The sequence below is a fragment of the Perna viridis genome, chromosome 4 (genome assembly GCF_037379345.1).
Source record: "Perna viridis isolate PV_CMFRI_1.1 ecotype Kerala chromosome 4, ASM3737934v1, whole genome shotgun sequence".
Lineage (NCBI taxonomy): Eukaryota > Metazoa > Mollusca > Bivalvia > Mytilida > Mytilidae > Perna > Perna viridis.
In genome coordinates this window covers 21,955,030-21,967,273 of record NC_142448.1, presented here as the reverse complement: position 1 = coordinate 21,967,273, position 12,244 = coordinate 21,955,030, and the positions used below count along the sequence as shown (strand labels likewise).

Genomic DNA, 12,244 nt, shown 5'->3' with positions numbered 1-12,244 from the left:
GCTTGTGTGGACAAGTGAGCTAAATGTAGATAATTTAAATGAAGTTTTATGTCATATGGATATTTTCTATTTTTATCATAAATCTATTTCATCAAATTGCAATTATATAAAAACAACTATAGCAAACTTTATAATTATCTTTTGGATAAGGTTGAAAGAAAATTAGTTTGTATTAACATCTCTAAGTATATGCTGTTTCAAGGATCTGTAAATATTTAACTCCATGAATGTTTCTATGCACATGTATTCTTCAAATTTAAATGGTGGTTTCAAAGGTTTAATTTTGTACTCGATTCCAGTTATGGTCAGTAAATGAGCCAAATAGTTTTCAACAAAATAAAAGAAAAGCAATTGCAGCACATTAATTTGTTTATTAAATCATTGGTAAAAAGACAAGAAGCCACGCCTACTTTTGACAATCACCACGTGGTTTCGCATTGTTGTTGCTAACGATAACATCTCGTAAACTTCCGCGATTATCAAGTCCTTAAAACAGTTTGTTTGTATATCAAAATAATATCTTAAATCAACTGTTTTATATTGCATTTCTTTCACAAGATATATATATTTAGATCAAATATAGTTTTGGTACACTGATTTTAATCATTTTATACATTTTCCGAGATTGACATAGAACCGGAAGTTTGCGCATTAATTGTATCATCAACAACATGGTTTCCAGCGGTGCACGTACAATTTTTGAGGGAAGTTAATCAGTGAATTACTTGTATTATGTAATATAGTTTCGTTGTCAGTGCTTCAAAAAAATAGAAGATGCCTTCAACTAAAGTCAGCCTTTCCCAGATGGTCGATCTGGCACTGGGAACACCAGAAGTTGGCTCCGTGAACTTTAATGTTTTACACTCTCTATTGCATGCTATGTTAAAACGTTTAAACATTATAGATGTGCAAACGGATATAAATGATTTCGATAGAGATTTCCTTTCTGCAGCAAAAGCTAGAGAACTGTCGTTATTAAGTGATGTTGATAGTGGGCGTGGAGATGATACGGAGGACACAATTAGTGAACGGTCCTCAATGCCTACTCCTAGTACTGGGAGAAAGACTCCTTATCATAATCTTGAAGTAAAAGTTGCGAAATTACAAGAGCAGTTAGAAAATATAACAGCTGTTCCTTCAAATAGAGATTTATTTGATAAAGCTAAAAATCAGTATGAAGAAAAACCAATTGGAGAAATGTGGTTCAATATGCAGTTGATGAGTCGAGTTGAAACAAATGAGAAAGGAATAGCAAAGGTAAATTACAATGTGAACTATGAGACACTCTTAATCTTAAAGCAAGTGCTTCCTTCAATTTTGTTATTGAAAGTAATTATCAGTTTTCTCCGTAGTCAAGACCCCAACCTGACATCAACTTTCAAATAAAAAGGAAGTGGGTTGCAGGGTTAGAGAAAATTCTTACTGTTTTATTCCCCTTAATACAGTGTATGTCATCTATATTCAATAGTCATTTCATCTTTTCGATTTTTATTACATGTTACTCAAGATCCTTATTATACATAATTTTCATTTCACTAGTTCTAAACGCATAAAAGGGAGGATTTATTTCTGTGAAAACAAAAGTATAGTGTATGTTCTTACCATTAATGCTTGATGAAACGGCTGCATACTTTATTATTTGGGCAACATGCATGTGTGAATTCATAAGAGATGGACCCAGTAGCATATGCCGACTTAAATTAGGAAAAATATATTTTATGTGGAATCTTGATTAATCACAAATTCCTACCCCCCACCCCCAATCTCTGCTTTTAGTTCTCTTTACATTCCTCCTAATCTATATTGCTGTATCCACCTCTGTCATGACTGGTTTCATCAATTTGGGACAAATAGAAAATACTTTAAAACTAGTCTCCTGGGCAACTACTGGTAGAGAGTTTTGAATAAAATGTACAATGTACATGCATTTCAAGTTCTTACACTGAAGTACATTGTACATGTAAATTACTAAATTTCCAGACTTCTTAATTCTGCTTTTTATAATGCAAATAGTGAAAAATGTATAACAAAAGCATTTGAATAACATATACAATAGGAAAAATGTATAACAAAAGCATTTGAATAACATATACAGATAAATAGATGGAAATTGGGAATGTTTCGTAGAGATTACAACCTTTCGAACTGAACAACAACCAAAGGCAGTATATGGGCCTTGATTGAACAGGGAGAAATTGCCCACACCAAGAGTCTATCTTTGACTGGTCCCTATATAGACTTTACCAGCTCATTGACATTGGCATCACACTAAACAAGAAACATTAAATAAATTCAAATTCTCACAAGATTGTCAAAGGCTAGATGTTCTTATACTAGGGACAGGCATAAATGATGCAGCAGGTTTAATTATTTTGACTGGGCCTTTCCTTCCCCTACTTCTAGGAATGCAGACAACAAAGTACACAATATCGTAAAATGAAACTCAATTCAAATGGGAATGAAACAAGACAAACTGGAGCATAAAACATGAACAATAAATATACAAGACTACTGGAAGTTACTGACATGCTAGCTCCAAACCTCAAATTTCATTGATTGTATGATGGTTCCATAATGCTTGAGCCCACTAAGCTAGCATATCATTACTTTTTCTTGATCATGATTCTGCAAGGATGATGATTGATGAGTTTTTATGACAATCATCTTCTACAATGTAACTAAGTCGGTCATGGTATATACAAAACACATTTTTATCACGTTTATTTTTATAAACGTCATCCCTTTAGCTTCATGTCTGTTACATTTTTTTAATACTGATTATGTAAGTTTTATTTGTAATTTTCTTTTCTCTATTGATGTTAATTAGTTTAGATTCAGAACTTTAATTAGGTGTTTCAATTAATATTCTTACTGTGACTTACATTGAATAAAATTTGATAGATTGTGATACATTTACGGTTGAGTAAGAAAGGACTATTGTCAATATTTAATTGACGGAATGTTCAGTAGAATTGTTTTTCACAGACAAGTATTGTTTCACATTAGGGTAAATGTAGCTCCATGTAAGGCTGTCCATTCATTTAAAGTCAGTCAATAATTAATCCTTGTAAATACTTAGTATAATTTTTTAAACATTTTAACCTTAATATCTCTATATCTAACCATGTATGAAGTATGAATATATCATTGAAACTTGAGTCAGACTTAACAATTGAGTATTGTTAGAAAGGGATGATAAGTCTCTTATAATTTCACTTCTTAACTGTTTTTACTCTCCAATTTTTTCTATTCTTATACCTCTTTTCTTTTTTACTTTAGTTTCAATTTACCAAAAAAAATGCTGTATGTTGATTCAGTTAATACAGTTTTAATTATAATTTCATTAAACAGAACTGTGATGATTTATAACTGCTGTCACACTTTGATTAAAGGTCATTGACTTTATCCTGTGGTATAGAGATGTCTGTTGAATACAGAACAACAGTAGAATAATACTACATGTATATTGAATCACTGATTGACTACTAAAACTAGAGGAGTTTTTTGTTGAATAATTGATGATTGAAACTTCAATCAATTACAGAAATGATCCATTGTGGAGAGACTTAGGGCTTTAAATGTCCTTGACCATCCTTTTAGGTCTCGCACAGACAGAAATGGAGTAAAGCAGTTTTATGCTTTATTGAAAATATATGCCATACTGTATGTCAAATGAATAATACGAGTACTCAGTCTAGTATTTGTCTGTAGAATACATGTACATGTATCAGTGTTTGAAACTTGTGTACATGAAGTTAAGTTCTCTAGCACAACTCAAACTTAAAATATGCTCTATGATTTCTTCATATTTAGTAGACAGTTGTATAATCTCTAAGATTTTACTCGAAGGAAGATTATAGAATAAAATTTCCAAGTTGAATGCACATGTTGGATTTTTAATCTCTTGATTGATTTTCATTGAATTTCTGATCTTTCATGTTTATTGACATTGAATTATTTGACCAGAAATAATATTTGATTTTTAAATTTTGAATTTAATTACCCTTAACAAATTTTAAACCTTTTTTATGCAGTTGTTGTAAATTTCTATATGATTGAAATGTTTGAAATGGAAATCTTGACTTTATTCTAGGGCATATTTCTGATTTAGTCATTATACATGTACAACTTAGTTCTTTATTTAGTTTATATATAATACATGTACATTTTTGTATCACTAGGGCTTATTAAATATGCTAAATAGTGAGTTGAATGGTCTAATTTTTTCCATGTATTTTTAGACATGGTTTATAAAATACAAATTAAAATTGTTATTAGATACTTAAAATCATTTGTCTCTTGCATTACTGAGCACTGAGAACAGAAAATTACAGAAATGTTTTGTTTAAGGCTTAATTTATAATTAGGTTAGGGTTAGAATACTAAAATTTTATTATTATGTGCAATGTACATTACTCTAATCAGGATGTACACTCAGGTAAAATTAATGAAACTGACTTGTAGAGGCTTGTCGAAATAGTTGGATCTATAAAGAGACTGGATCTCATTAAGATTCATTTTATATTTAAATTGGTCATTAATAGTTCCAATGGTTTTGATACATGAATTATTTGTAAATGGGAACACTTCCAAGCTGCCTAGGTCATTGTAATGACATGTTTTTCTCCAGTAAAGCCTTTTGTCAGAGGACCAGAAAAAGTTGTGGTATTATTTCATATTCCCATTTCCAGTTAAATGCAGTAAACATAAAAGATTTCAAGCTGTGCACTATTCAGTATGATATAAGTTCTTCAGAATTTCTAGTAGTACCATAATACATTTGTAGTAGTAAAATGACGTCACAAAGTTTAAAATGGTATACTAGTAATAAAATTGATCATTTCCTTGTTTTTATGTATAAATAATACAAGGACAAACTTTTGCTGTAAATTTCATTCTCCGGATAATTTTAAAATTCTACTGTTTTAGATGATTTTTTTAAGGGGGGTGGGGGAGGGGTAAACTAGGCTAGATATCTGGAGAGAGTAATTAATGCTAGTTAAGTCAGACTGACCAGACACTCTTATTATATGTAATTTACTCTGTAAGTCTGGTGATACATTGTACCTTAAACAATCTTTAAGAAATTAGTTAAGTTTATAACTCAGTCAGTCTCTGAGCTGCTTGGTCCAGTTTTCATATGTTTCATTGTAATCTCCTGATATCGAGAAAGTTGGAGAAGATTCACATGCCACAAATCCTTTTTCCACCATCTTGCAGAATTTTCTTTTGGCCAATAATATATCAGATCCTTAATTTTCATTTACCATTTTTTGGACTTCTGTACAATTAAGTATGTTTAGCACTCTTCAGAAGCATATTTTTTTGCACTTGAATAATGTTTGTTTACCGTTTTCAGTGTATGTCTATGATAGAAGACATGATGAAAGAAATGCAGGGTCTCAAAGATGCCAATAAACAATTGATGGATAAAGTGAGTGGTGTAAGTATTTTATCTTATTCTCCACTTCCTGTTTTTACCATCATTTGATAACTGTGGTGGCCCATTATCAGTTTAAAAAAAATTGCTTCTCTTAGATCACAAAGTTGGTATAATTGTTTCTAAAAGTATCCTGTACATATGTAGATTACTTTCCTGTACATATTTGAACTATTGTAAATCTCATAGCATTTTTTTATACTCCTCCTTAAAAAACGATAGGTGTGTATGGATAATGATGTCTGTCTATCCATTTGTTTGTCTGCTCCTTAGTCTATCCAGAGATCTTATCTGCAATTCCTCTAAAACTGCTGAATTGAATTCAGTGAAACTTTCACACATTCTTGATTCTTTTTTTTCCATCTGAGTGGTTGGGGTTTCCTATATACATTGTAGTTTCTAGGGAGGGTTATGGAAGAGTAATCAAGGGAACCAAGGTTATAGCGGTAATCAAAAGAATGTAATCCAGGGACAAAGACCCAACATGGAAAACAGACATACACAACAAAGAACATGCAGTAACTAAAATCATACACACAAAGTAACAAAAGCAAATAAGCAACTCAGACTCCACTGAAAACTGGGAGCATGGACCAGGTGCACCGGTAGGGTAAATGTCCTCTGCTTTTCTAGAAACGCCTGCCGAGTTGCTCATAAAAAGTCAAGCTCGGGGTAGACAAACGAGGAAAGGAAAACTATGACCCGTTGAATAAATCAGTTTTCATGGTGCAGATGGATACACCATAATGATGAAGTTTCTATCATCAAGTGCTTTCATTTGCTTACAGTTTTTCTAGTTTCTCTCTACATTTATTTCTAAGCTAAATTCCATATCTTTGTGCTCTTACATACATTTATTTAGAAAAAGATAGGCTTTCTGAATTATGATATTTTTTTTTATTTTAGCTTAACATTGATGATTTATTGAAGAGACTGAAAGATTTAGAGCAAAAAATGGTAAGAGGACACGTTCCTTGGTTTATTACTTCTATGTACTAATTTTAACTACCAGTACTGTAACTCTGAAAAATGCTTTAAACACAATCAGTAATGTCATATTGAAAATCTCAGTATACATACATATACATGTATATAGGTTTTAAACCTTTTAGACAGGTTTACTTCCGAATTCAAATTTCAGGTATTTTATATTCATGCAATGGTAAACATTGCTATATTCTTGATTCATTGCCTTGCCTGGTTCATGCAAAACTCAGTTTTATGATTTATTTCCTGTAGAATGAAATGAATGACAAATTCAACTTGTTACCATCACCAGAAGATTTTGCACAGTTTGTAACATGGGCTGGTCTAGAAGATGCCTTGAATGGAATCAAGAAAGATTGGGAAGATATGCAGCAACCACCTCAAGAGAGGATTGTTGTGGAAATTGCCAGTCAGACTGAAGTTGTAAGTTTTTGCACTTTATGTAGAAAAATTCGTCAAAACATTAATAAATCTTGATTGATTTACTTTGTAGGCTAGTTCATCTTGTATTCCAATGATTTGTTCATTACAGTGTTCATTGCATGTTCCTACATATGGTTTCCCTGTAAAAAGATGATTTTTGGTTGGTGCTTATCTATACGTTTATGTAACTTGGTTTTGAACATGACTTTGAGTGTTTATTTGTTTTGCTAAAACCAGCATGTGCCATAAATAAAGGAAATTAGATTAGAATTTGTAACATTTATAGATGCAGTCTTCAAGACTGAACTCAGCTAAACAGAATGGTAAGGCTAATAATTACTCACAATGGAACCAGGGTCATTCAGATGATCTTGAAGGTCATCATTATAGCACTGATAAAAATATTGATCAGGATTCAGTGAGGAGTCGTCCTAATAGTTCAAAGAAAAAAGGTTCTGTAGTAAGAAGTCAGTCAGATAATGGTTGGTCAATGAAGAGTGGTAGTAGACCTAATTCAGGTTCTGACAGATACAGTGTTCCCTGTAGTAAACCTGGTTCAGCCAGTGGCAGCAGGAGGAGCAGTCAGACTTCCTATGATGGCTCCCTACCTATGCTTCCTAGTCCTAATAAACCTGGATTAGTTGGAAATCAGACAAAGGAAGGTCAAAGGCCAAAATCAGTCCATTATAAGAATCAGTGTAGTGAGGTAAACATGGTGTTGCATGGCCCCTGTTGCTTGGATCCTTCATGTTGTTGTTTCATCATTGATTCAATTTTGTTTTTCCATATTTGCTTTCATTTGTTGAAGTGTCCTACTTCTTTACATATCTTCATATTTATTTGATGTTGTTGTTTTGTGTGCTCCTGCTCTCTCTCTCTCTCTCTGTTACATTCAGTATTTTATCATTTTTGTTTTGTGTATAAAAGTGACTGTGGCTGAATGAGTCTTTCTGTCTGCACACTTGAATTAAATGATAATGCATGGATTGAATAGGAGTGACTTTGCATGAGATTGTGCATGTTTTGGTGATATACATATTTTTAGCACAGATTTAATTTCTTGTCTTCATGCTGTTTATTTTCCTATTTTATGGTTGAATTAATTTTTTAATTAAATTGCCTTTTTCTGTTGTATCATTTGTCCATCCTTTTTATATACAAATACATGTAGTTTTCTAACATTTGTCATGATTGAGATTCAAAGGTGGTATGACGATCATTTTACCAAGTGGTTTCAATTCTTATTTCAGAATAGAAGCAATTTTCTTAAAATAAATATTTTTTTAACTGCTGGTAGACATTGCTTTCTCGTCTTCTTTCATTTCTGAATCAATTTTATTGAAAATGTATATCTTCATTTGAAGGTTTAAGAGTTGATAGAACCTATGAAACTCTCATATACTAGTATCTAGATTTACTTTCATAGGGAGAGTTGTTTACATAGGGATAACAAGGTATTATTATTTGTAAATATTGCAAGGAGAAAATTAAACATAAGATTTGATAGTTAGAAGCTAATAGTTATCTTCGAATGTAATACATAATCTTGTTGGTTAAAAGATTTGGGGTTCTTGCTTTAGAGATGGTTGACAACTAAGTCATATTTTCCTTGAGGCTAAGTTCTTACAAACCGATACTGTAAATCACTTGCAGGCAGATTTTCAGACTACCACTTTATCCCCCAATTTATTCAATTAAAAGTCAGTCAACATATATGCATCAAGATGACATTTTCCAAGTGAAAGAAGCCAAGTACAAGTATGGTCATGATAAGGCACCGAAATATTCAAAACCCAAGGCTGTATAGTCCTGAAACCAAAATTTGTAATGGCAGACACTATGGTCCTGGCAAGACACTGGAAGTCCAAACCCAAGGCTTTATGGTCCTGACAAGATGCCAAAAAATTCCTGCCCTAGGCTCTGTGGTGTTGACAAGACACCAGAATTCCAAACCTTGCAGTAGTTTGGTCATTTGTTCTTGTTACAGTGGAAACTGTCAATTGACTTTGGACTGGTGTAATGTCTCCTAACTTGGTTATTGTCATTTGCTATTCGGGAAATTTTTTTTTTAAATATGAAAAATACAGTAAAGTATAACAAAACAGTGTATGGTAAGTCAGACATTATCCTGTAAGTTATATTGTATCCATGGGTTTATTTCTTTGTTTTGAAATTTATGCATCACATCTGTATTCATTGACTTTCATAAAATCATTGACTGACATATGTTGCATTAACCTTTTTCATGTATTTCCTTTTTGCACAACACATGCACACAATGAATTTGAAAGAAAATGTCTTATGTAAAAAAGACTTTCATTGTATCTTTTATTATAACCATTCAACAACCATCAGTTCATTGCAGAATTTTTTTGTCTTTTTTATAGAAAAAGAATCTGAGTATGAAATTGGTCAGTATAACAATGTAAGGCAAGGGATGTGTTTTGATGATTTAAGGTGAAAGGTCATTAAAAAGGATTGGAAGTCATTTAGCTTTTATAACTGGGAAAGGGATAAGTTTTAATGCACATGATTTGTTGTGTTTATATCATTGTAAAAGACATATAAGTCATTTTTCAATTTATTCATATTTTTGAAATATATTTCATATCTTTTATTATCTTGTTTAATTCATCTTTTATCACCAGCTTTTTTCAGGAACCTGTTTTAACTATACTTTGAGTAAATTATAAGTCCTGTTATCAATGCAGTGTTTCAATCAGACACTTTTACAAGTCCTTTTATATCAGTTTAGATATATTTTGAATCTTTGTTAAGCAAACGCTTTTTTTAATGAAACCAATATTAAAGCCCAAATGGTTGGGTATAGACTGGTTTCACTGAATACACAGAATTTATTGTTATACATGTACTTTACTTATATTAATGCTGATATAACTCATGTTTTAAGTTTAAGTTTTTAGACAGGGGACAAATATTGAAAATTTGGTAACAAAACTAAACTAAAAGAATTGAGAGGATTAAAGCACTAACTTTCATCTTCACTTTATCATATGTAAGAGTTGAATATTAAACTGAGATTTGTTGTTGTAATTTTGTTGTTTGGGAGTGTGAAATACTAAGATACGATTGTTTGTGACATGTTAGATATATACACCCCACGTTGCTACCTATCTTACTGCAATTTTATGCATTATAAATCAATTTGTATCGATTTATATCAATAGAGATATTGTTTTGATCCCATAGTTTATAATAATTGGAAAAGGAGGAAGCAGTAATGTCAGCGTTGATGTAACATAACACATTCCTCCTAGGTGAAAATGACATAGACCCAAACATTTGATTTATTACTTCATCTATATGGAAATGTGAAAAATCAGTAAGGGAAAGAAGTAGAGACTTTCAATAATGGGAGAAAAGTAAACATTTTCGGTAACATTATTGTTGCTTTAATGTATCCTAAAAGTCAAAGAAAGTACTTAATTGCCACATGTAACAGTTAAACCTAAAATTGGACAAAAACCTATATACAACCATTATTTTCAATGGGCGTTCTTGATTAGGACACCTGAAGGTACTTATCTACAATGTATGGTCTTGTTTAATTTCATGTTGCAGAAATTTTAATTTAGGCCCAGGTTACATAATCCATGGTCCATACAGAAATCCTTTGTGTTTGTGAAATTGAAATCTACATGTAAAATTTAATCTATGACAAATTCAATATTTTCACCTTATTGCCACCCTACCATTAAAAACTTGCTGAACTTCTCAATGTATACATGAATTATGTGGCTTTATACAAAATTTTAAAAGGGCTATTGTAGATATAATAGGCTTGCCCTTGGTAAATTGGCGCTTAAAGATTTTAGATTAAATAAAATTTGAAGCCTACAGCTGTAAGAAGTTCAATACTTCTTACTAATGTTTAGTCTTTTGTTGTTAATAATTATTGTTTTCCGTCCATGTTGAATCCTATATTCCATATCACTAATGTCATGATTAAATATACACATATTCTTCTCAATCATTATAGAAAGTTATTTTCTTCCAGTTTGACCATCTGGCCTGGGTTTTGTAAAAGTCACAAATTTAATTTTTCCCCAAATTCTTTTTTTTTTCACGCAACTCAGTTTCAAGTGAATTTGAGTTGGGGAGGAATTGAGAAAAATCTTTATGAAACTGGCCCCTGTTGTACAGTTATTTTATTCCTACTACATGTTTATAATTCTTACTGCTCATTCTCATGAAAGTTACCATGTAGATTTTAAAGGGTTATGATTGCCTCATGAAGTAAGGCTACGAATGAATGTCTACATTTTATGTGTCTCTTCATATTGAAATCTGTTCAAATTGGAAAAAAAAATATTTGAAATGTTCTTCGCTCATATATTTATATTTTGTCATAGTTTATCTGTGACTATTGCCTTCTTCTAAATGTACTTTAAAACCATATACTTGTATAAATATGTGTAAATACAAAGTAGCACATCAGGTTTTAACAATGAAATTTATTTTGGGTACAGAGATTTTTTCTATGTTTTGTATAGTTTACCTCTAGGAACTTTAAAGTTAAATTATTTTCTTATTATTTAGTATGACATCACCTACAAACTGTAGGTCTCTTCTTTTCTTTCTTCTATGATAAATTATGTTATTTATTCTGTAATAAAGAGCAATGTTCCCCTGTTTGATTATTTAGAATCACATTCTTTCATGTAAGTGTACTTTTGTGATGAATGACTTCAAAAGAATTCATATAATGTTATAAAAAAGATACATTTCATTTACTTAAAACAGAGTATTAGATTGACTTGTTAGTCATCATTTGGAAATAACTGACATTCTATCATGTACATGCATGAATGTACTTTCTAAAAAGGTGTACCACTACACCTAGCTGTATTTGATTTGATAGTTTGAGCATGAAAGTACATTATTTTTAAATACATTTGTAATGAACTCCAGCAGTCATGACATTTATAAAAAATGTTATGTGTTTAAAGAAAACAGTTTTCTTTAGGTGACTCTCTGGAGTTTGTCATCTAACTAAAACTGGGCCAAATTTAAATGGCTCAATTAAATTTTATCAGTAATGCATCTCAAACCATAAATTATGTATATTAATTTTATTTCTTTGCTTTTTTTAACATGTCAGTCCAAACTTATGTTTACTATGATCATAACTATTTGCTTTGATTAAATAAATATTCATTTCTGTTGATACACTATCTGAATTTTCAATTAATCAAATGTACAGAACATAATTTTTATTTTTGTTCTCTGAATTCAGTGTTATTTATATAAACAGTTTTAGCTTTTATGGTATTAATCATGCTTATAATGTTATTTTTCAACAGAATCGTCAGTTGAAGGTTTGTACTATGCATGGTGAACACCATCTTTGCATGATTGACTTTGGTTTCCATG

The 12,244-nt window shown here is 31.2% G+C and overlaps 1 protein-coding gene across 17 annotated transcripts in view; it reads left to right on the top strand.

The window, feature by feature from the left end:
* Nucleotides 1-635: 635 nt before the first annotated feature.
* The window catches only part of LOC148619319 (glutamine-rich protein 2-like), a 32,862-nt gene continuing 21,253 nt past the window's right edge, over nt 636-12,244 (top strand). For 3 of the 17 annotated variants that reach the window (XM_088579067.1, XM_088579075.1, XM_088579072.1), the window contains exons 1-6: nt 636-1,257; nt 5,360-5,443; nt 6,347-6,397; nt 6,680-6,850; nt 9,238-9,261; nt 12,175-12,189. In XM_088579067.1, the coding sequence (XP_088435193.1) occupies nt 775-1,257; nt 5,360-5,443; nt 6,347-6,397; nt 6,680-6,850; nt 9,238-9,261; nt 12,175-12,189 (828 nt within the window). In that variant the 5' untranslated portion in view covers nt 636-774. The remainder of the gene's footprint in view (nt 1,258-5,359; nt 5,444-6,346; nt 6,398-6,679; nt 6,851-9,237; nt 9,262-12,174; nt 12,190-12,244) is intronic. The other 14 variants (XM_088579078.1, XM_088579069.1, XM_088579074.1 and 11 more) reach the window with 10 other exon arrangements.